The sequence below is a fragment of the Stegodyphus dumicola genome, chromosome 5 (assembly GCF_044657685.1).
Source record: "Stegodyphus dumicola isolate Sdum_Otavi_A_Nest chromosome 5, ASM4465768v1".
Lineage (NCBI taxonomy): Eukaryota > Metazoa > Arthropoda > Arachnida > Araneae > Eresidae > Stegodyphus > Stegodyphus dumicola.
The window spans coordinates 193,209,458-193,236,275 of record NC_140772.1 but is presented as its reverse complement, the minus strand read 5'-3'; the positions used below and the strand labels follow the sequence as shown (position 1 = coordinate 193,236,275).

Here is a 26,818-nt window from a genome sequence, read left to right as displayed (position 1 = left end):
AATTTCTATTCAAAAATTACATAACACTAAAAGGCTGAAAATCACTTTTAATATTTCATTTTAAAGTGACTACAAAATATGCAATAAATTTTGTAAACCTGAGTTCTATGTTTTAAATCAATTAATGCTATCGTTCATTTACATGGCATAAGAAAATGTCCTTCGGAAAAACAAATAATTTATTTAAAGTGTTATTTAGTAAACAACTGTTTGCTACAGTTTTTTACTAAATTTAAATTTATGAAATGAATTTAGTAAACAAAAATGCAAATGAACGATAGCATTAATTGATTTAAAACACAGAATTGATGTTTATGAAATTTATTGCATATTTTGTAGTAACTTTGAAATGAAATATTAAAAGTCATTTTTAGCCTTTAAGTGTTACGTAATTTTTTAATAGTTTTTTTTTTTTTTTACTTACTAGTGCATTTAAATTTTCCAGTTATATATATTCCATATTGCTGTACATAACTAAAAGGTAGATATGTAAGAATTTGATATAAAAATTATTTTACCTTTTAATCATAGCATACAGAAAGTTTTGCGCATAGATTTATATAAAAAATATGAGATTAAAATAAGTACATTTTATGAAAAATGCAGTGAAAAGGTAGTTGGAGATTTATGCAAATTTTTTACCAAAAAATGTGCATTTATACACAGTAAAGTAGAGAATACATCGGATTAAATTTTTACCAGTCATTCGCATATGCAAAGAAAACATAGGGAAGATTTAGGTCAATTACTATCAAATATATACGTTTTTGTACCGTAAATTACGGGAAATATATACGTTAATTTCTATCAAATATATTCGTTTTTGTACCGTAAAATACGGGGAATATCTACCTTAATTTTTACCTAATATATACGTTTATATACAGTAAAAAATCGGGGAAATTTACGTAAATTTTTACTAAATATATACGCATACGGGAAGCAAAAAATTGAGATTTACGTATATGCGATAAATATACGTATATTTTTAGTAAAAATTTACCCTGAATTCCTGAAAATCCCTGAAATTTACGTATATTATACGTAAAATTTGAGAATAAACAGTAGTCTCTCGCGTAAATATACCTAAATTTTACGTAAAAGTTACGTATAGTATAACGAAAAAATATACGTAAATATTTAGTAATTGCCACTGGACACTTTTTATGATATTTTTACGTTCAACTTGAACGTTTTTTATACGAAAGGCCATTCGTAAATTGCACGTATTTTTCTCGTGCAATTTACGAATGCATGCTGCCTGGGTTATCACATAAAAAACAAAGCAACTTAAACAGCTTACATTGAAAGAAATGTTTAATAAAGTAAACAAATAAATATTAAGCTTTTTTTTTTTTTTTTTTTTTTTTTTTTTGTAAATTTTGATACCCTTTAGATCATAATTGTTCTTTATTTCATAAATTACGGTTTCATATTTTTAATTTCATAATTTCTGCATGCCATCTTACCAGATTTAAACTGATGATCTAAAATCCGGAAAAATCGATAATCCGGAATTGCCGAAGTCCCGACGAGTCTGGATTAATGACTTTTGACTGTATAAGGAATACAGGCAAAGAAGTAAAATTGTTCGCAGGTGCTTTATGAGCATTTCAGTGCAATAACCAAATAGTTATGACACAAAGGACGCATTTGGATGATTTTTTACATGGTAGAATTATCGGCCATCTGGAATGTGGGCGTACCCAACTGGAAGTATCAGATGAACTTGGAATTGCCCAGAGTGTCATCTCCAGGCTTTGGCAATGATTCCAAGATGATGGTAATGTGAGTAGACGTTACAGCACAGGTCGCCCCAGAGTTACAACGTCGAATGAGGATCGGTATTTGGCAGTTACTGCCAAAAGAAACAGGTGGAGCACAGCTTCAGACCTGTCTTGTCAGCTCTCTTCAGCCACTGGTACGACAATTTCAAGGCAGACCGTGTACAGACGCTTAGGGCAGATTGGTCTATATGTTCGTAGACTTGTCAGATGCATTCCACTTACTGCAGTTCACTGTCGCCTGCGGTTAGCCTGGAGTAGAGAGCATGCATTGTGGACACCGCAACAGTGGGCTTGTGTGATGTTTTCCTACGAGTCCAGGTTTAGCTTGCAGTCTGATTCTCGCCGGACTTTCATATGGAGAGCTCCAGGTACCTGTTACCACCAAGAAAACATCATTGAACGACACCGTTACGGTGATGCAGGAGTGCTCGTTTGGGGCAGAATTATTCTGGGTTCCAGAACTGACCTGCATGTTCAAATTGGAACCATGAAAAGCCAAATCTATCGGGACGTCATTATGGAACAACATGTACGTTTGTTTCAAGGCGCCATGAACGCACAATTTGTGTTTATTATCTAACAAAATAAGGAACAATTTGTTTGTTCAAATTTCTTCCAGAACAACAGGTATACATCTGGCAGGATCTCTACCAACTTTCATGGTCAACTAGATACTACTGTATGTACTGAAACTTTTAATGCAGGTTCCTCAATTTTGTGTTTTAACTTGATTTAAACTGTTAAAATTCTTTTAAATCGAAAGATAATTGATGAAATTCTTTGAAAATTTTACGTTTATTGTTAGCAATGTGTATTTCAAATGTTATCAAATAGTTATTTTGACTAAATTTATTAAAGACTAAAACAATTTTATAAAATACTGCAATTCTGAAATGTTACAAAATGTAAAAACAGGACTATTAATTAAATAAAAATTCAAAACAAAAAAAATATTTGGAGGAGAATCAAGTCTACAATAATGTTTTCATGTATCAATTAGTTTTGAAATATGATACCTAGCAAGTACTTCATACAATAAAACTGTGAATTAAACCCAATTTTCAAGTCTACCACTTTCAAGCCCCCTTTTTATGAAAGTTTAAAATAAAATTTGACTTTTTTTAAAACTAACATTTTTAAAATAATGTTATTTTGCTCTTAATAACTTACATATACATAATATTCTGATCTACATTATATACAGTTGCAATTAAATTTCAGCCTGTAATTGGATTCATAGGTAATCCAAAAGAGGGAAATAAATTACCTGATAGTTCCTAGCCTTAAGTAGCTGCTCTTGGCCTTCTTCGACATTATAAGCTGCAGATGTAATATTCTCTTCTATGGTTCCTAAGAAAGAAAAACATCTTCCAAATTTTAACCATTAATAAAGATAAAAATTAAGAGAAATAAAAATAGATTATATGAAATAAAAACATGTTATATACTCTTTGGTTAGTCCACTTACCTGTTTCATAAAATACAAGACATAAATTTTGAATGTGATTTGTCAAGTGATGAAATCAAAATATTAATAACATTTTGTAAGCTGACACAATTTTCAGTATTTCTGCAAGTGTAGTAAACAAAGTAAGCCATTAAGATACTAGCATGTAAACCAATATAATATAGGTGCTATTATTTCAGAGAACTTTATAAATAAAATGTTGACTAATTTGTTTGTAATGCTTACAAGACTTTAGAACGAATTAGTTAATATATGGTAATGTTCAGAGCAATCTTGCAAAATGAACCTTGTTGATCATGTAACTGAGATTACAGTCCCCTTTTTTAACATTTATTATACTTGGGATCATATCAATTGCATAGTGTAATATCACTAAATCTATACTGACAATCACACAACTGAGATAGCAGTCTTCTACCTTCATCACTTACTCAATCTATAATTTTGATCACAATTTCTTTCTAAATTGAGCGAAGAGAAAAGGAACAGAATTATGAAAATCAGAAAAGCAATTTAAAAATAATATACAATACACCACCAAAACCCTGACAAAGAAGATGGCATGAAAGAATAATTGGAAATAGAGCAAACTTTTAGTTATTCTTTCATAATAATGATTTAACTTAAAAATTATTTAATTTTTAAAGATATATATTGATATGACACTTGTATATATATATATATATATATATATATATATATATATATATATATATACATTGATATATGTACAAGATATATATTGATATGACAGGAGTCAACATCAGAACGATCATCTGACAATGAGCAGCTGATGCATGTTATTAACAGAACATTAGATACTAAAATAAAAGTCACCTTGGTTAGCAATAAGTTTCGCTTTTATCTGGTATAATTAGTGAAATAATAATTTAATGTATGCTATAATTATATGGTAGATGTTATAATGAACACTTTAAAACTGACCACAACTAGCTATACTTATTATATAGTGTAGTAAAGTACTGCACACAGAGCACAAGTTTTGTGAATGGGTTCAAGAGATAGTTACACATGAACCGGGATTTACGAGTAGCATTGTTTAGTCAAATGAGGCACAATTTAAATTTAATGGAACTTTCAATACACGTAATTTAGTGTACTTGCTTAATAATCTCCAAATTATATTTCAAAAGGCTGTGAATTTGTTTGGCCAGAATAAGTCATGGCTCATTCTCAAATGTAGAGATGGTATAGGTGACCATTTTGCACATTTACTTTAACATGTGTGATTTTGAATGTGTCCTAGGGGACTCATTGGGACTTTCTGTTTTGAAGGCACTGTAACTGGAGAAAAAGAACTAACAATGCTCGCTGATTCCATTTTCCCTGCCATTCATGCAATGTATGGTAATGATAGGTTTTATTGTGAACAAAATGGCACCCCTCTGCATTATTACAGAGATCAATGAACCAGGTCAGTGGCTAGGATACGAGAGACCATAGTTTCCTGCACACTCTCCAGACCTTACATCACTCGATTTTTTTCATGGGGCACAGTAAAAGATGAGGCAAAACTTTAACTTTGAAGGTTGGAAGATAAATTTTCTATGACAATTCAAAGTGTGTGTACATTTTTCGGATGTATCTTATATGACGTCAAAAATTACAAATTTTGAAATTATGTAGCTTGGTCAATTCTTGACAGACAATAGTGAAACGTTTTGCGATTTATTTATATAACATGATTTATTTCATATAACAAATACAAAACTTTTTTTTAAATATGAGTAACATATCAGACAAAAGTATAAAAAAATAGATTTCATAATTTTTACAATTTAAAAATTGGGAAACATGATTTTGCATCATTTAAAACACTTTTATAACTGGCAAATGCTAAGAATATGCTGCACTGTAAAAAAATTATGTAAAAATAAATGTGCATATATTTCTTTTAATCTTGGAAATAGGGAAGTGATCTTTCAGCAATAGTGAATACAGCAAAATGGTTCAGAGCCACTGGTCTAGACTGTTCTTTGCTTTTAATTGATTTATAAATACATGTTTAATAAATTTATTAAGCTTGTATTCTAAATTTGTCGTACACAGGGAGTTCATATATATTCAAATTAAAGGGGGGGAATCTTTGCATTGGAAATGGACTAATCTTTTCGTAGCTTAATTTTGGGACATATTCTTTAAGAGACAAGAACTGCTAGAATAAATTAAATACACGTTTGGGTATTATATCCTAAATATACACCATGTCCATAAAACTCGTTACTCAGCCTTTATATTCGCAAATGATCATCTTAGACATATACTTCCAGCTACAAAAGTATTTTAGATGATGCAAAGATTCATGTCTTCGTACTTTTAAATTTAAAGAAATTGATTTTGTAAAAATAAAAAAATCTAACTTTTTAGATGTTCCTCTAACCTTTCCTTATTCCTTTGTCCTTGTCTTATATTTAGGAAAATTTTGCACACGTTATAAAAATATCAAACAAAAAAGTTTAACTCCCTTACGACCAAAATTGATTGAAATATTTCGTATTAATATCAGGGATTATACTTAGGACCCATACACAAGTTGAAGAGTGAAACATATGCATGGGTACATAACTAAAAATAATGTATCAATTTAGAAAAAGGTTTCTGATATTAAGACATTAACAGAGGAGCAGTTCTGTGCAGATTATCTTTAAAAGCACTGATAAATATACATTTTTTTTTTTTTTTTTTTTTTTTTTTTCAAAATGGAGATCTTATTCACACAGTCTCATAGAATTCATGTTAAGAAAACACTTGCAGGTATTAACATGCAGCCATTAATAGACTGTGATTTATAAAGTAATAAAACTCCATTCTAAAGCATTAACAAAATATTTTTAGACTTTGAAATCTTATAAATTACCTGTGTGAAAATTCTTTTGGTATAGCAAATGTAATAAAATTATAAATTACAGATACCAGTAAATTAAAAAACAATATCATTGAATGACATTTAAGGGAGGGGAATCAACTTGAAATCGTTGTAATTCATTTATTAACTGGCTTCTCAGTACAAGTTGAAGTAAAAAGTAAAAAAAAAAAAAAAATTGGAATTATAGCTTAGTCCAATTTTGACCCACAACAGTCAAACTTTTTGTGATTTATTTTATATAATAAATACAAGTTTTTTTTTTTTTTTTTTTTTTTTTCCCCAATATAAGTAATACTTCAGACGAAAGTACGAAAAAAATTAGATTTCATAATTTTTACAAAACTGGTTTCTTTAAATTAAAAAATGAATTTCACATCATTCAAAACACTTTTGTAACTGAAAGTACATGTCTATGTCCAAAAATAAAAGGAAGGATTTTGTGGTCACAGCATATACACATCCATTCTCACATCACTCAGAATTTAGCATATACTTCTTTCTTAAATCACCAAATGTAGCACAAAAATATCATCACAATAATTTATTTTTCCTTAATAAATTGCTGCAATAGATGAAAAGATTATTTACTACTTATAAAAGTTATTCATTTAGTTTTGGGGCATATATTTTTCCTAAAACCTTTAAGATGTTTTATATTTTTTCTAAATCCTTTAAAAGAGGGCAAAAACCAAAGATATCAATAATTTGTTATGAGTTAGCAAAGATCAACAATCTCTCCCATAAAGAAGTTGTTAAAGACTTTATAAAAGATACACAAAATGCTCAAAAAACACAGCAGGAAAACTTGGTTATCTGCAAAAGGTTAAAAATATTTCCATACGAGATTTATGCTTAGCCTATGTATATAGTATAGAATAAACAAAAAGAACATTATTTTTCTTTTAAAAATTGCTTGAAAAATTATTTAAAATCATAATTTTTTATTTAACCTAAAATAAATGTTTTTAAAGAATGTTTTAAAATATTTAAAATGCAATAAATATTTTAGATTACGAGAGGTCTAGCATAATTTTTTATATTTGTTTTGGCATTTTTTTTCACGGGCTAAACTTCTATTTGCAGTCACAAATGAATGAATTATACTTCCAATTAAATTAAACATCAACTTTTATGAATCTTTGAAATCTTTGGCAAGAGTCTTGACATGCAATCACCACAAAAGTTACACATTATAATGCAGATATCAAATAGCCCTGCTATTAAGAGATTTTAAATGACACACTTTCAATGCTCTGCAATAATAACCTGAAACAGCCTGATTTCAGAGTGATCAATAATCAGTGACTTCACAGTTCCTCTGATGTCACCTTCAGCTATAATGAAACAGAAGATTTGAAAATATAACAGAGAAAATAAAGAAGCATGATTAATCTCAGAAATGCACCCCACAGAATAAGTACATGCAAGTGTATGCTAGCATGAACCAACTCTGTTCTCATAGTAAAGTTAATAATTTTACTTAGCCTAAAAAAACAACGGGATTAATACTATATAATTGTTCTGACGCAAATAATGCCAATTATTTTCTTGTTTATACCTTTATAAATGTTACTGAAGATTACTGAAGTTTCGTAAGCTGTTACTAAATATGTTAATCATTAATACTGTTGTTTATTATCTAGAACATGCAACTAACACAGCCAAACACCATGTCACCACAAATCTTTAATTAATACTCCACTGATTTACTGTCATTATACTTTGCTTAGAAACTTACAAAATTTTTGGAATTACTTTTGTTAATGTTCAGTTATTAAAAATCTCAGATTCATGATTTCTCAGATTTTAGTTTAATATGAAAAGTACGAGTTAATAATATTTCAGCATACATTTTAAATAAGAATGTATTTTTCATCATCCAATATTTTTTTATAAAGATGTTTCCTTTGTCATTCTTTTTCGCTTTGTATGCTCTGTATGTCTCCTAATATCGTAAATACACTAACTTAAAACGAATCCTTTCATACAACTGAGCAGCATGTAAATTATTTAAGGTATTTACGTATTATCGCAACCAGGTTGGCACGATTTGTAAGTTTGAGTAAAAAAGTATGAATAGAAAGAAAATGTACATTTATTAATTACAGATAATTTTTAATACAGTTTTTTATATTATTTTGTTTCAAAATATAAAATAGCAATTAAACCCTTCCGGTTTCGAATTTGAATAAGTTGCAGAATTATTTTTTCGGCGGAAATCTTTTGGCTATTGCTTTTAGCACTGATTGAAAACCGTCTTCGCCATTAACAGCTTGAGCTTGGCGCCATATAAATTCGATAAGGTATGAGTCAAGATGATGACGGGCTGTTCTTCTGTGTTTTTTGTTGCGCCATTTGGCTGAGCCCCACATGCGCTCTACATGTTGTGTGTGAACGCCCGTGTTGGGATCCACAAATTTATATTTGTGATTAACAGTTCCATGCAGAAATCCAGCATTTTCGAACTCACTTGTATTGTATCCTTTCCAGCAATCCGAATAAATGATGCTTCCTTCCTTGATATTTTCGCAAATTTTTTCCATGAGGGTAACGGCGCTTCTGTTAGGTACAGTAATTAAAAAAGTCTCTTTCTTTTCTCGGCAAATTCCGTCGAAAACCCATTGCTGTGGTAGTACACGCCCAGTGTTATTTTTTCTTTTTACAAATAAATTTTTGTTTATTTTCACACACATAGGGTTGCTGTAAGTAGGGTCGCCAAATTTGGCAATTTATGCGAATTTTGGCCTAGTTGCGTTAATACGTAAGTACCTTATTTAGAGTATATGATGTTTAACAAGTAGCAGCATTTTACTCGCAAAAACAGAAATTTAAAAATACCAAAATTGAATCATGTGTACAAAATAAATTATTCATATACTTTTTGTTCACCAAATTATATAACTAATTTCATTTAAAAACATACCAATATAATCTCCTTGTTCATGAACCATTGCTGCCAAATCACGAAAAACTTGATTGACATCCAGCATATCAGATTCTATTTGTCTAATCCTTTGTTCTCTTTCTAACAGTAAACCCTAAAAAAATGTTTTTTAAACATTTAATCATATTAATAATTATTACATATAATTATATTAATAAGGGATTCTAAATCCACAGCTTACATTTTTTCTCGCGCGCTGTCTAATTTTTAGCTGTTGACTGCATGAGTGAAATTGATAGAACTCTTACCACTTTGTTTTATGAGAGGACATGTAAGATGTTATAGATGTTGCGTTAATAGAGGTACAATGTTATAGATGTTGTGGTAATAGATATATGATGTTATAGATGTTGTGTTAATAGATGTACGATGTTATAGATGTTGTGGTAATAGATATACAATGTTATAGATGTGTTAATAGATATACGATGTTATAGATGTTGTATTAATAGATGAATGATATTATAGATATATTAATGTTTTATTAAATGTGTTTTGTTTGAACATGAATTGTGATTATCAAACACAAGAACTCATATTAATAATTGCAAATAAAAGTTCTTCCATTAGATTTGATTAAGATAATAATGAAAATTCTAACAATAGTTTTAAAATCAACTTTTTACTGCACATTTTATTAATTTATGCTAAAGAGAAAAACTGTTCATATTCATTTCTTAAATTAATGCTTGGTTATAAAAATGAAAATTGCCCTCAGGTAAAGATGCATGCATACATTTAATTTATGATTTAAGACTTTCATAGATCAGATTATTTAATTTAAGCAAAGTACATAAAGGCAGTCTATCAAAGCTCCATCTCAATTTTTATTGCACTCAATTTTTGCATTAAAATTCTGCAATCGAGTTTCAAAAAGGAAAAAATGCACTGGGGAAAAATTTCAAGCAATAAAAATTTAAGTTAATGAGACTTTCACATGAACCTGGAAGTATAAAATAATGGTTCATGTGTAAATATTTACAAACACATAATGCTAAACAAGATATGGTAGAAATTACTGCATACATTAAAATTTATTTTAATGTATAAGAAATGATGAATCAAATTAAAATCATGAAAATCAATATATTAATTGCATATCTGCATCAGAAAGATATTGCATATAAAGTTGGTAGCACGAAAAACTAAACTGTCACATGTCTATATAAAAGTAATAATATCCTTCTAGGCCATCTAATATGCCACATCATGAAGGAAATATCCAATAGCTTTGAAATCTGTACCACGAGTAGACTTTGTTAGGCTGTGCAAATGATTAGCTTCACAATGCATAGATGAATAATATGTACCAGTAATAGCACCCAGAAGCATTAAAAAAGGAAGAAATAGTAGTTGTTTTATGCACTGGAAGTGGGTATATTTCCATTGTGCTTTTACATGTGAAGTTTCAGTACGTCTCATTGGAAAAAACGGCAGTCATTTGAGAAAATTTCTGAGTTTTCAGAGAAAGGATTGTTGCTTATAGAGACTGCGGATTATCTTTCTACAAAACAGATGCTCATTAGTCAAAATTAAACCACAGTAATGTGAATATAAAACTGATGAGTGCAGGAGGGACAGACTAACTTATCACTAAGAATACCTTTGATAGTAGAATTTATGTTCTCCTTTTTACATAAAATTGTCCACACTGCCATCTATACAGTTACTGATGCAGCACCTTTTAAAAGCTTTAACTATTGCTTCATATGAAAATTCCAACTAAGCATCTATTACACACTGCACAATTGTAACTAGATCTTTTTCTAATTATTATTTTTATTTTTATTTTTTAAATTCACACTTTAATAGTGTAATAAATAATAATTTAATAGTAATAATCCATTATGGTTTTATTTCCTGCTGCCATCCATTTACCAGATCTAAGCCAACACTTAAAAGGCCTATTTAAACATTCAGTGGTTGGAATATCAATATAGTCTTCCTGGTATTCCATCCATTTTTGTTTTTTAAGTTTTGGCACTTGTCTTTCATTTGATCTGTAAGATAAGCCTTAAATGAGTCCCAAATCAGCATGGATTAATTTACTAAATACATTGCCTTTTTTTTTTTTTTTTTTTTTTTTTTGGCTCCATGTTCTTTACAGCTAATCAAAGATGCCACACTCAGTCATTCAGCCTCTTTCGTGTACATGTACTGTTCTTGGCAATACTACACCCTTAGACACAGTCTTTCATTTAAAATTAATTATAGATGGTAAATTATAGAAGGTTTCACATGTACAAAATTACTGCAAAACAGCACTTTTATGACCCATTGCCTTCATAAAAATGGTCTTTAGTATAAACAGTGTAATTTGATAGCAACTCAAATAACATGAGAATTTCCTCCATACTGCCAATTTGATGCAACTTGAAGTTATATTCTTTATGTAATTTTATCACATGTTGTTTGAAAGGCTTCAACTTTTCCTTCTAGTTCTGAAGTTCTCTTATGAATAAATTGTGTCAATTCAGAAAATTATTGCCTCATCCTATGGAGACAATGAAATCCACTGGTTTGCTTTGAGCTTATTCAGGTGATTTTGTAATGTTCAGTGCCCTCATTTCGATAGCTGTATGGGTTGCAATAAAAGCATTCATTCACAACTCTTGCATCTATGTGGTGAGGTTTTCCTTCATGAAACATAAGCTGATGACCAATGTACTTTGTTATTATTATTATTATTATTATTATTATCACTATTCTAACATCTCCCCTTCTTCAATACTTTTCCCTCTTCCACTCTTTTATTTATGCTCAGAGAAATGAAGTGAAGAGATCCTTACATGGCAGTTTGAAATCTGCTGTGTAGGGATCTCTTCACACTCATCTTTCAAACAAAAAATAAAATGGAAAAGAAAATTAGGTTAGTACAGATACCACAGATTGCATACAAAACAACTAAAACAATAAATGAATGGGGAAAATGTGCTAAGCTTCAGATAAGGTTACCAGCATTAAAACTACAGTAGTAGGCATCTGGCATTTCACTTTACAGTGATTTTCAAAAATACTCGACCCATTTAACACACTTGGCAGCATTTTGCCCCTCATAACGACACGTTTGAATGTTACAGGAATTTCTTTTTATTTCTATGTGGTTATGTGGGTTCTGAATTTTGGGTAAATTTTGCAAGAAAAAAAACACTCTTGGCTTATACATGGATCACCTTATATTCAGAAATATATAGATAAGATATAATAGAAAGTTAATTTTTTTTAATAATTTGCAATTCAAAATTTTTCAACAATGTAAAAGAAAAAAAAAAAAAAACTAATTGTAGAAAGTTCTGTGAGCAGGGTTATCAAGACTAAATTATCAAGGATCTTTAGACATATTCAGCAATCAAGGAAATATACCAAGACTGGTGACTGAAACCAATTACACAGCTAGAAGACACTATACTCCAAACAGTGTCATAAAAATGTGGGGTCCTAATCAAATTTAAGGAAAAAACTACAATACTATAGCTAAATGAACACTAAACTTTCAACATATATATTATGCCATACAGAAATACATAATAAAAACATAAAACAATCTGATTGCAGCAGCCTGCCATATAAAAGTGATAAATAAAGAAAATATATTCACACTACATTTCAGATACTTAAAAAATTCCCATACTCAAAGATCCATAGTAATTCCAAATTTTAGATTTAAAGGGTCTATAAAATGACATGTAGGGCACGATCTTCATTGGTTTGGGAATAATTATGACCTTCATTTCAAAATAAATACATAAAAATTTCAGTTTTATTTTAAAAAAGTTTGAATTGTTAAATATTTCAAGTCAATATAAGTTAATATTAATAAGTATGTCTGTATAAAAATATTCATTTCAACTTGCAGAAAATTTTACATAGCTCAAAATTCAGTTATTGAAATTTTACTTATTTTATTGTGTTTTTTAAACTAAAGATCATAAGATACATACATAAAATTAATAAAGAAAACTACACATATATGTGAAAACGGAACTTACTTGTTCAAATTCTAACTCCTCTTGAATTTGTTGCTGCTGTTGGATATTTTCAGCTTCCATTAATGACTGATTCTCATCCTCTTCGTCTGCAGTCCATATGTTTTTGCTTGTTTGTTGGCTCTGTATCATGGCTTGCTTCATCTTTGGACCTAATTGCTACAAATAAATACAGATATCTTGATCTGGAGTTCTTTATTTTAATCACATATTTATTTTTTATATTTTATGATGCCATAGATACAAACTGCTAGAAAATAATGTATTCAGCACAACTTATAAAATCTGTCAAGTGATTACCTTAAAAGTGTCCATATAGAAAATGAATAAATTGAATTTACATTGTATAATAGCTCCATCTTACACCAGCATGAAGTTACGGCAGCATTTTATTAGAACTCACATTTAAATTTCTTTCCTTTTGGAGAAATATTAAAAACCAATATCATAGTTTTGTAAAGGTTTACAGAGTAATTTTTTTTCAACATTTTTTTTTTTTTTCTTTCAAAAACAAAGATATACTGATTACTATAATCCTTCTTTATAAAAAAATTAACTAAACTAAGAGAATCATGGGTACATAAAACCAAACCAACGATCTTATGAATGCATTAAGACATCATGTTTATCCATTCGGTGCTAAATTGCACTGTTTGGCAACAGTTTCTGTGTGCCGAAAATGGTCAAAAGAAAAATACATTAGTACCAATTCTTCCAAGAAAAAGGAACAATTCACACTAATAGATTTAGTTTGGAAAATTACAAAATGAAATCGTATTTTACACCTAAAGAAGCAACGAAATGGTGTTATAATGTAAGACTATGCTGCAAAAAGAAAAATTTATACAGCAGATGCTGATTCAAGAGTCCTTGCAATCATTTTCTGAAACTATTTTTTTTAAGGGCTTATAAAAATGCAACTAGTTTTAAAAAATTCTAAAAAGTATCTAATTAACAGTTTTGCTTTGATAATTCTTATTTTAAATGAAGAGGAGAGAGTTTGTTAAATAAAAAACACAGATTCCATATCTTTATAATGGATACATTTTCGGATGCTAGAATTTTAGAAACCCATACAAGAATATAATATTACCTATCATAAAAAAATTAAGAAAATCAACCTTTAAATTGAAATGCCGAGGAAAGTGTATATAAACTTATGAAGCAGAAAATGTTTAAAACGATACATACAATACATTTCATTGCACATAATTTTAAATGGTAATCAATCCCTAAACTTTATTATTAAGATTAATAAAATGAAGTGAATACAAAATGCACGGAAATCTGCACAGAAGCAGTAATAATAATTAAGTTATGTAATGACATCATACTGTTGAAAGCATATTTCCAAGGAATGTGATGGCTGAAAAGAAGGGATTCCTTTCCTTTTCTGGTTCAGATTGCAATGCTTTAGAACATCACCCATTCAGTATATTTTTCTTTTTTAAAAAGGAGATGAAGAGTCTGTTTTATAATCTACGGAAATTTTAAAAACTTTATATTTAATACATTTTTATATGCTTAATTTTTTTAATAATGAACGTAAAATAGTTGAAAAAACTGTAATTTTTTTAAAAATTCACCAAAAATTCAGAAATTAAGTTAATAAAGGATATTAATAGCAGGGAAAAAATTGAGAAATTTTCAAAATTTCACCGAAAGTTCAGAAATTAAGTTGCAATTTTTATACAAAGTTTGTTTAAAAGATTTTTTTTTTTTTTTTTTTTTTTTTTTGGTATCTACTCCATTTCATGGTACAAATAATAAAATTCTGATATTTTTATTTATTTATAAAATGAAGATTTAATTTACAAAATCTAAACTGAATTTTGAAAAAATTGCTTCACCATACTGTATTGCTGTCATCCACAGAAAGTGAGTGTATGCACCAATTTTGAACTTAATAGTTTACCTCAATATCATGTTACGGATGTAGAAACTTTTTTTTCCATTCACAATGCACAAGAATTACAAAAAAAAAAAAAAAAAAAAAAAATCACTTGTTAATTCTTTTGTCAAGGTAACTTTTTAGAGTTCCAAATAGAAAAGAAAAAACAAACAAACAAAAAATCAAAATCTCTAGCATGCTGTTTTCTATACCTATGTAATAACTGTATTTCACTTTTAAAGACCTGGTTTTTCTAAGCGACATATAAATAATTACTATTTTACAACAAACGAACATACGAAACAGCTTATAGGATGGGCACCTCAGCAATTTTTTAAAAAGAGTTATCATAAAAAACAGATGAAAGCTATTTAATATGGGAGAGGAAAAAAATACTTTTTCAAATAATCCCATTAAATGTCAAAAATGCATACAGTACTCCCCTGGTTGATAATTTCAGTGTTAACATTTCAAATGGTTATATTGTTACAAAATGTACAGACACAGTGAGATGGCTTCCCTGCAAAGCAGTTTTAGAGTTACCATAAAATAGCAAGGAAGGCAGGATTACCACATTTGGCAACAAAATTTGCGATATACCATGGACGGATGGAGAACCTTCTGGAATGAATTCTTACCAGTTTAGCCCAATATGTTCTCGAACACCAGCCGAAAGCTACATAAACCCTGCTGGTACACGAAGAGTTAGTTAGTAGGTGTCTCGTCTAGCAATTCAATCCCTGCTGTGTCGATCAATTTGACAGCCGGACAGCGAGTGCCGAGTGCCCAAAAGAGTCTCGTAGTGTATCGCGGTTAGTGCATCTGTCAAGAGAGCCTGTTGAGCTCCAGGAATGACTGAACCGAAGAGTCGGGAGCGTGCTCTGTGTGTCGTCAAGTGCATTGCGAGTTGTAGCATGGAGATTCTTGAGAGTACAGGGAGTTCCGAGAACGACCAAGCAGAGTGGGGAGCTGTATTCTGGTGCTTTGCAGTGAAGCTGTCTCCATCGTAATAGCTTGATAACCTGCACTGAAGCTGTTTCCACCGTGATAGCTTGATAACCTGAAAGCTGTGTCGCTGATCGTGTCAGCATGTTTATAACAGTTCGACGACTGTGAATGAGATTTTGGGAACTTTCCTGATTAATACCGGCCAATAAAGTGTGTTTCGATACTTCATCAAGTGTCGTCGTTATTCATTCCAAACCCACACGAGCGCAGTATGAATGTGAAGGAAGAAAATGACATAACAACTGGTGTCAGAAAGAAAAAAATCGTAACAATATGTTTATTTACATGAAATTTGGCAAATGTTACAAAGTTAATCGTAAAACAACTAAAATTTATTTGCAGGCAAAAATTACAGCTCACCTTTTGTAATGTGTCATAACGTTGCACTGTAGCTCGAAATTCATTTCGAACTCTTTCACACTGCAGTCGATGCTCCTACACAATAAAATAAAATCACAATTTGATTATAAAAGAACCAATAACACTTTAAGTTTAATAGAAAGCTAAACTATATAATAAAGTAAGCATGAAAAGCATCTTAAGTAAACAACCTTATATCAAAACAAATGACAGCAATGTGGCCTTATATCACCAATTTTGTTTTTCCATGTTTTAAAAATGACACTATATTTTATAACTGAAAACATATTCTACTTTATATTAAAGAAATACAGAACATTCTTTGCTGCTTAATGATTAATATGAGATATTTAATGCTAAGTTTAGCAGAATAAACCAAAACTCATAGTTTAGGTCAATTATTATAGCAAAGCACTTAAGAACTCTCCGTCGTGGAAGGAATGCCTTGATGGACAACTTTTGAATGAATTTTGGCATATAATCACATCACACGTGGAAAAAAACCCCCAAAACACCATGTTGACAGCTGATGCAATTTCTAGAAGTTGAGCCCAGAATCAACTACCACTGGTCAGGAAATTTAGCTACTAAAATTTTGAGAAAAGGTCAACTTTGACTATTAATTCATATATTTATTTTTTGTACATGAAGTATCTGCAGCCTGAAGAGGATTCTAATCTACAAAGAATTCCCAAGTTTTAATCAAAAATTAAATCTAGAATTTGACCAGAATAAAAAATACTAAATAGGTATGATTGAAACTGATATACTTTCTAGACAGAGAGTTAATTCAGGAGCATAAGTAATTAGAATTCTAGATGCTTCTGATATGTTTATCTTTCAAACACTAATAAAGTTAAAAGTATCATTACCCTTCCTCCTTTGGCAACTACAGTGGTTAAGTCTTTTAAAAACTTTGTAGTACTGCTAACAAGGTCCTTTGTACTCTGTTGTGTAGCATGTCTGTAAAAAAATGATTAGAATAAATTGTACCATCAAGGTACATTAGAAAGACATAAAATACATAAAATTTAAACTTTTCAAAGTACTTTTTAAAATATATCTAATATTATATATAAAGGTTAATAAAGCAATAATAGTATTATTTTTTTTTTCTATTTAACAAATATAATTTATTCAAAAATTGAAACTACTCTTATATGCGCCTTCAGGTAACCAAATTTCTCGCCAATTAAGACAAAATTTAAGCTAAAATTCCGAAACAAAAACAAAAAAATTTAGATAGCAAAAACGTAAAGTTTCTAACCAAAAATATTTGACAAGAATCCATGTACACAGCGATGCATTTTAACTTAAAAAAACATCTACGAATTGCACATTCTAGGCAGCGAAGGAATCTACGAACTACACATTTTTACTTCAAGTGATGATTCAGTTTTGTTAATATTACTACATTTCATGTTCAGCTGCTTATCTTAAAAATTAAAAGAATAAATATGTTTGATTGAATTTCTCATATACTGGATAGTGTTTAATGACATTTATATGGATGCAGAAGAATATTAGACGGCAACTTATAATGCACAACAGTTAAAGAAGCCACTCATGATGATGAATAATGCTTATCAGACCAGCATGTTCAAAAATACACCCTAGATAGCATTTAAATTGTATCTGTATAAACTGCATAAGTTGCTTTTAATGAAAAAGTCACTTAAGCAAACATATTACAGTAACCAGAATACAAATATTCAGTACTCTTCTGTTATTGGGACCGTATTAAAAAATGGGTACTTTTCCGCTTTGAAGATCATAAAAAATCGCCAAACTATTGTTGATGCCAGTGCTGCCAAAAATAATTGCGGCAGCCCTAACGCAAGAAAGGAAGTATAATAGTAAATAACTATCAAAAGATTATTGTTTTAATTTATATGAAAGGTAAATTTCATATAATACTTTTTTATTATTATAATTTATATAAAAAAGGCTAAACATAACTGAATGGAAGCATAAGAGTAAATAACTATTTCAGATCATTATTATAATTTATATAAAAAAAGGCTAAACATAACTGAATGGATTTATGCATCGCTATTTCACTACCAAGTTATCACTAAAGCATAATTTCATCTTGTTGGTTGTTCAAACATAATTTTTTATAATGAATGATATCTTTTCTTTGAAAAAATTCTATTGCATACTTTTCCTCATGGGCAATTCCCAAATTGTTAAATCCATAGGATATCAAAAAAGGATTTAAAATCAAATACGGATTTAAAAATTAAACTAGTATTTCAATGCCGTCTTAAGAAAAATAGAATTATCTAAACTTACGCAATTTGAAATCGGCGCGTATGCTAGATTTGGCGCGCTGTTAAATGGGCACGTTTGCTAGATTCGGCGCTTTTGCACATACATTTTCGCTGCAATTTTTTACGGTCCTCAAAACAGAATACTACCAAAAAATGTATGCATGCACGCATGTGTGTAGGTATCTATGCGCATATGTGTGTGTGCGTATACCCACATATACATACATACATGAACACATATATCCATACATACATTTTTTAATCTGCTCCCAATATCAGAAGAGCACCAAACATTCTATAGTAACAGTGGAATAGGAACTATATAATAAAAAAATCTCAATGTACTCCATCTTTGGTATGATTTAAATCAAATTCCTCATCATTATAAATATCACGAATACACATCAAATAGTTTTCGGTTGCAATTTTCTAATTTCGACTATGCATAATGTATGCTTTACGCATGTGCGCGTTGAAAGAAATGTTTAATAAAGTAAACAAATAAATATTAAGCTTTTTTTTTTTTTTTTTTTTTTTTTTTTTGTGAATTTTGATACCTTTTAGATCATAATTGCTCTTCATTTCATAAATTATGGCTTCATATTTTTAATTTTATAATTTCTGCATGCCATCTTACCAGATTTAAATTGATGATCTATAATCCGGAAAAACCAATAATCCGGAATCGCCGAAGTCCTGACGAATCCGGATTAAAGACTTTTGACTGTATTCAAATTTCATTCCTTACAGCAATGGTGCAAGAGAATTATTTAAATTTAATTTAACTTTACTATATTATTTTGAAACAATATTTGTAAATATATATATTGAATTCACATATGCAAATGTTTATATGCACATACTTTATTTTGTAATACCTGCACATTTTAAAGTTGTTAATGAACAAAGTACTAGCTGATGCATCCAAATTGTCTATAGTCTAGGCAAAAAAATAAAACTGTTATTGGGAATATTTAAAACAACTTTTCTTTTAGATGGAAAAACATTTAGGAACTTTTCACAGCTGGCAATGCAGCCTTTTGCTAAAGCTGCTAATGAAAAAAAGTCCTCCAAAAATTATGAACATAAATTAACTGCAAAAAGTAACAGAGGCTGTTTTAAAAATAAAACTATAATAATTTGCAGATAATTACAAAACAAACAGTCATATACTGCAACGATCCACATCCAAACTCCAGTGATTAATGCAAAGTACTGACAAGTGAAATTAATTTACTTTCTAGATCTTAAGAGAATTTTCTAGGGTATAAATAAACGTTAAAAAAGTATATATACAGACAGTTAATTTGGTTTTATGAGGCATATAAATAATTTTTTTTTTTTTTTTTTGCATATTGTATCCTATTTCTTTCTGTTTTAAATAGAAAGCTAATTGAAAAAAAAAAAAGAAGAAGAAGAAGAAGAAAGGGGGGAAAGCACTTACATTTTTTCTCTTAGTAATGGAGTATCAGACTGGGTTCCAACTTCTTTAGATGCTTTTTCTAAAGCTGTGACTGCAATATAAAAAATGAAACACACAAACATAAAAATTAAACCGGAAACAGAGTAGATGGAAAAATACTTTAGCCAACATAACATTAACATATAATACCAAAGATTAATTTGAATTCATTATAATAGCAAACATTTAATTTATTTTTATTCAGATAGAAATGCAATCTTGTGGATTTCAACAAAATAAATAAACGGTTAATTTGACTTTAGGGTACTCCTTGTATTATCGCGAAGTTTTGTTTCTTTTATCACCAAGTTGTGTTTTGTACGGTTAAAGTTGACTTTAGGGTACTCCTTGTATTATCGCGAAGTTTTGTTTCTTTTATCACCAAGTTGTTGTATGATTTATGGTAGTTGAATGTTATGGAAACCCTATTATGACAATCGTTTGCATTATTCCGGAAAATTTTGAATCATGGGATGTTTTGCAAGGGCTTTTGTGGTGTGTGTTGCTTAGGAAGTGCATTGCTCGTTTCATTGTTTAGACGGTACAACGGCTGAATGTAGTAAGATTAATTTGAAGTTTCTGTATGATTTGGAATGAAAGGGGAAAAGTGCATTAATTGACTGGTGTGTAAATGAAGGTTTACTTAGTAGCCATTTTCCGGACAGTCTGGAACTACATAGTATATTTTTTATTCTTATTTTTGTGAATTTATGTGGCGACGCCGATATACGGATTCTAGTTCAGATAATTTTAGGAAGTTTTTGGATGCTGTTAAGGAGTTTTGTATGCCACAGACTGAAGACGAACAAATTTCTAAATAAGGTAAGTGGATATTTGCTTTGTGCAGTGCTTAAATGCATAACATGTTTTTCCTTTTTTATGTCATTTTATTGTTTGGTTTAAAAAATGTAGTTTATTGAGATTATGTATTTTTTGTCTGCCTCCACTGTAGAATTTGGTGCTCCTTTGATTTTTTAAGTGAAAATATATTATTTGTACATGGACAAACCCAAGGAAGTGCGTAAGGCATAGTTTGTGCAATTCTCTTATGTTTTTTCAAGTGAAAATAGGGCGATGCGTACAAGGATACCGAGTTTGTGCAATTCTTTGTCTTGTTATTTTGGCTTTGTGTTGCGGCAACTTTTGGCACAAAAATTGTCACTACGTAAGCCAAGATAACAAGTCAAAGAATTGCAAACACATTGGTATCCATGTACCGCCAAAAATCGCCAAGGGATACCCTAAAATATACCTTTACCAAATAAACTAATGAAATTGAGACATTGTAATGTGTATCAAATGTATTTTAATGATAATGTTTTCATTTATCTGATTCATTTAGTTTCTCCACTTAAGACTCATGGTAAAGTGAATACCACTTACTGGATCATCTGTGTAAAATCAATGTGTATTTTTTATTTATTTATTTATTTTGTGTGTGTGTGTGTGTGTAGCAGTACACATACTCCACTTCCCAAAGATATCAATCAGTGTGCAGAATTCAGAAAATTAATTTAGGTAAACAAAGACAATGTCTGCAAGTTTTAGATCATAAAAGCTTTTTTTTAACTCAAAGTTACTTAACATTCTATAAATTTATGAGCCTATTTGACAGCACAAAGCCACTGTTTGCAAGTTCTGCATCAAGAAATTTTTTCTTTAATTCTAGATTATTTAACATTCTTAAAAAATTATAAACTGCATAATTTCTTTTAATCTTTGAAAATGTCTTTGAATATTAACTATTTCAAACATCGGTACACAAGGATAAACAATGTTTCTTGCACGTAATAAATTAATTTTAATTCAGTTTTGAATATATAATTTTTATCAATAAACATGTTGTGTCATAAAATTTGATTTAGTAACAATATAACTTTTCTCACCATTAGTATTTCATGATTAAAAAACTGCATCATGTGTTAATTTGGTAGAATCTACTCATAAGGGCAACTTAATTGAAACAATTTTCTTTATAACTAATGTTATACTCTATGTACCGTATTTTCCGACGCACAATGTGCACCAGTGTATAACATGCATCTATAATTTCAAGCTACATTTTTAAGTATATTCACTGTATAACACGCACCCATTTCATCAAGAAACAACCTAAAAGACGCATGTGCAATGCTCTTATCTTTTGAGGTCACTTATTCGAAGATTTGCCCTAGCTTTTTGAACTATGGTATACCAAATTGACAATCGATAAGGGGAACAATACGGGTGTGGGTTAAATGCTTGAGGGAGTAAATATTCCTGCAAAGAGGGTGGATTAGCAAGTGTCCAAAAGAAAGCTTTTGTAAGGTTTTGAGAAAAGAGGTATATAATTTGGAATAAGAATGTACTTCAAACCTAAATGAATTTGTTGAATTAAGAGTTAGATGTTTTCTCTTTCTATATTCAAACCCATGATTTTTAATTGAAAACTGGAGGATTTAGTAAATTGCATTTGCTTTAGTTGAAATACAGCTGATCTAGTATTCCTTACAGTAGTAAATATGGCTCCCGTGAAAAGAAACAAACAGTGCTATTTCAAAATGCAAAGACATTAATTTTGCTGCAGGAAGGACATTAGGTGTTGGTGAAAGAAAAATGCATGATAATGATTATTTATTTATGGATCAGAATGATAATGGTGAAGATGAAAGAGAATTTGAAGATGTGCCTGAAGATATACCGGAAGACGAAGATGATGAACTTTTCATGTTATCCAATAATGTTGTGAAACTGATTAGCTGTATCTAACAAATATTAAAAACAAATCTCTTCATTTTGATGTACGAGACACAGATGGCGTTGGCTGTCATTGAAGTAGGAAGAAAAAAAGGGTTTTCCCCTTTCGACCTCGTGACGTGAACTGATTGTGTAATAACTTTCGGGGCCAGAAAAATTTCCCGATAATTGTTAAAAAATGTATATATTTTGTAGTATAGTGAGAATATAATTAGATAAATCAACATATTAGAGTTTTTATTACAGATTCAACATCACACTACCCAGGTAAGTGAGCAAGTTTTGTCTTTAGTTTTTCTGGATTGCTCGGTATCTGGGATGAGTGAAGGAAGTATTTTTATTTTAATGATATTTAATGATAAGACTATGTTTTAGTAATAACAAATAATGAAAATTGTTAAGTTCTTAAAGTATGTAATTTCTTTTAAATAAACAGCCTTTAGGTACATATAGAAATCTAATTTTTTATGCTCATTCCTTAATCTTGAATCTATCATTTTTATATCCAGTGTATAAACGCGCGCCCGTAAATTTCAATCTTATGTTTTGTAAAAACTATCTTCCATTCCGTAAGCAAATTACTCATGAAACCAGTGTACTTTATCAAAATAATATCTAAATAATTTTCGCCATGTAATATGAATTTTCATTCATCATTCACATCAGAAAAACATACAGTTACAAAAATTCTTCAGTACAGGACATAAGACTAAAATTCATTTCAGTAATCCCTATATCATTTCTGTTTTCGTAAACAGAATGATTCTGGCACATTCTTTCAATAGAAACCCAGAAAGAAATTCTTTATGGCAAGAGACTGACAACCATACATGTGCACATTCAGTTTTTTAATTTATCATCATACTACTTTACTACATATTCTAAAAATGGACCTAATTTTACTTTGCTCTACTAAACTTACATTTATGCTGTAGTGTGTTTTCATGTTATGTAATTATAACAACACTTGAAGTATTGTTATAATTCAAGTGAAAGTGAAGTATTCAAGTGAAGTATTGTTATAATTCAATGAAAAAGTACAATATACTTTTTCATTAGGAAATAAAAAACTGATTTTTTATATATATAAAAGTAAAACACAAAGGTAAATTTGTACTTTTTGTTACAGTTGTCCATTTTCAGTCTCTTGTATAAAATTTAGAAATCATCTGATTTTGTTACTAAACAAAAAAAAAAAAAAAAAAAAATGCATCAGTTTAATAAATAAAGTTCTTCATTTTAAGCTACACTCCTCCCCCTACACATATAAAAAAGTCATGTTGACAAATAATAAATTACAATTGACAGAAATAGAGTTTTGAACTTACCATTATTATTTATAGAAAATATATTGCAACTAATATCGTCACACAGTTGATGATATAGTGTGATATCTGAAATTAAAGTAAAAAAGAAAAATTATTTCAGTGGAAAGTACGTATAAGTTACCAATATTAAAAGCTATAACTCAACTTTCCATTCCGAAGGAATATGTAAATACAAAAATAACCTTGCATAACTACAATCGCACAGTTAGAAAAAGTAATGATATGCAGTGCTCAGCATAAATAAATCATACCAAAATTTGATTTAGGTTGTGGTCTAACTGGTCTTGTTCCACCATACCGGGAATCTGTGGATCCATAATCTGGAAAGTTGTTAGATCTACTGAGAGACATCTTAGTCGTAGCTAAAAAATTTTGAAAAAAATTTTAATTAATAATAATAACAAGTGCTATTAAATATGTAATATGTAAATTATATATTCTAAAACTGATAAATAAACTGCTTACACATATGGAAGCTAAACACAGAAAAACAATTCTAAATTAGTATGCAAATCAAATGACAATCTGATAATGGGCTGTAAAAGTTTTTAAGCTTAACATACTTCAGTAGTTGTCCCCTCCCTATTCAGTTTCTCCATATTTAAATTACCTCTACGATAATGCACTTTGACATAAAATATGTAAAATATACTGTTCGCATTTGTTGCACACTTTTTCCTCATTTGGACCAAATTCAGAAACATATGTATATAGGCATGTATGTGTATATTTGTGCATGTGTGTATACCTTCATACATATGTATTCATACATATGTACATACATACCCATATATGCACATCTGGTCCAGATAACAGAAAATTACAATTATTTGCATAATACATGGTCAGAATTATACATCTTAATGGTTTTAATAATGGCATGCATTGTGGTATAAATTTACAAGTATAAAACTCCATAAAAATAATTTAAAAAATAACAATCTTTCTAGAAAAGAAAGGAGATAATGCAGATACATTATTTGTAGAGAATTAAAACATTCAGATCATAGTTTCTGTACAACATATTGTCTAAAATTCAAAAGAATAATAATCTGAAGGAGAAAAAACAAGACTATACTAATTAATATGCTTCAGTTTGTCTTCATGAATAATTTCTCATTGATTTCTGTTTACAGAAGGTCAAAATTACATCTTTTGCAAATGCATAACATAAATTTAAATATGTAACATATTGAAACAAATAGTAATTAAGTGAGTATAATTAAGAAAACTAAAATTTATGCTCATTATGTAAATAATACTGGTTGATCTGAAATCTTGATGTTCATTTTAAAAACTGCATGTTCATAAAGATTGTTATTCTCTTAATCTTGAAAAAAAGAAAAATCAAAAGATAAAAGCATCCAAAAAGTTAGCAGATTATGTATAAATTACAAATAAGCATAATGCTAAATTTTTAATCTCATGATCAGGAGAAAATAAATAATAACTTATCATGCTAGACTATAGAAAATATATATATATATATTTGTACAAAACTACAAATGACTAAACACGAAAATAATACATATTTAAATTTACTTGTATTTCATCTACGACTTTGAAAAGCAAAGAGCAATTTTTAAATATGCAGCATTTTGTACATTTTAAATACATATGCAAAATAACTGGACTTACGCCAAATGATTATAATAGATGGTTATAAATGACTAATAAACAAGAAAGCCCTTAATATTACATTGAGTTTCATAAAGTGATAATCAAAATATTCATTTATGAAACAAACTCCAGTGCAATTCATGTTTATTCTTCTTGTATTATAACTTATATATTTCAGAATATGTAGAATAAGTCGTACTTTTATTTTAATTTTTCAGCCATTGTAAATCATGTAGTCTTAAAAGACACAATTATGCAAGCGGGATAAAACAGAAATTTGGATAAAAAATGCAAAAAATTACCGTATAAGAAATATAATAAAGGCGGTTCTAATTTACTAAATAAATTTACAATATAAAAGGATGGTTATCTCCAAATTATAAAATAAAAGTAAAAGGTATATTATTGACAACGGGTGTTTGCAGATTACACAATCAATGAATTTTTTTGGAGAGAAATGCTAAGAATATGACAAACAACAGATCAGCAATGAAACTTGCTGCACAGAGGAAATGAAAACACGATTGCAGTAATCATAAAATTTATACACACCTTTAAATGTAAAAAGGACAACTCCCAATTAAAGTATATGGCGCTCAAATTTAGTAAAAGCACATGTAATAATGACAAGTGAAATAAAACAAAAAATAACTATCACAAGAAAAAAAGAATAAAATTTGAACACACAACAATCAGGTGACAAAACATGTCGATTAAAACGATTATGATTAATCGATTCGTGGATATTCTTAACTGTGAAAATATTTCAGATAGCATGAGAAATAATTAATAATTTTCTTACATTTTATTCATTTCACAAGCCAATATTAGGAGTTTCTTTTTTAATATTTTAAATAAAAAATGAATAAATAAATAAATAAATACTACCGTCATAAGCTATTAATACTTATTTTCATTCATAGATGGCAGCACAATACCATTCAATTAAATTCCTTCTGGTAATATTTAATTGAACAAAATAGAAAAAATAACAAGGAAAATACAACGAACAAAAAATATTAAATTAATTTATTTATTTACATCATACAAATAAGTGTGAAATTGGGA

General features: G+C 29.2%; 1 protein-coding gene across 3 annotated transcripts in view; it reads right to left on the bottom strand.

Annotated features, from left to right (window-relative positions):
* The window catches only part of Syx13 (syntaxin 13), a 42,383-nt gene extending 15,931 nt beyond the window's left edge, over positions 1-26,452 (bottom strand). For 2 of the 3 annotated variants that reach the window (XM_035350604.2, XM_085817507.1), the window contains exons 1-9: positions 26,303-26,452; positions 24,382-24,492; positions 24,131-24,196; positions 20,049-20,118; positions 17,204-17,294; positions 16,332-16,406; positions 13,076-13,231; positions 9,066-9,180; positions 3,055-3,137 (exon numbers count right to left, since the gene is read on the bottom strand). In XM_035350604.2, coding sequence (XP_035206495.1) covers positions 3,055-3,137; positions 9,066-9,180; positions 13,076-13,231; positions 16,332-16,406; positions 17,204-17,294; positions 20,049-20,118; positions 24,131-24,196; positions 24,382-24,481 — 756 coding nt within the window. In that variant the 5' untranslated portion in view covers positions 24,482-24,492; positions 26,303-26,452. Of the gene's footprint in view, positions 1-3,054; positions 3,138-9,065; positions 9,181-13,075; positions 13,232-16,331; positions 16,407-17,203; positions 17,295-20,048; positions 20,119-24,130; positions 24,197-24,381; positions 24,493-26,052; positions 26,195-26,302 lie in introns of those variants that run through there. The other variant, XM_085817506.1, reaches the window with a different exon arrangement.
* Between the last annotated feature and the right edge of the window lie 366 nt (positions 26,453-26,818).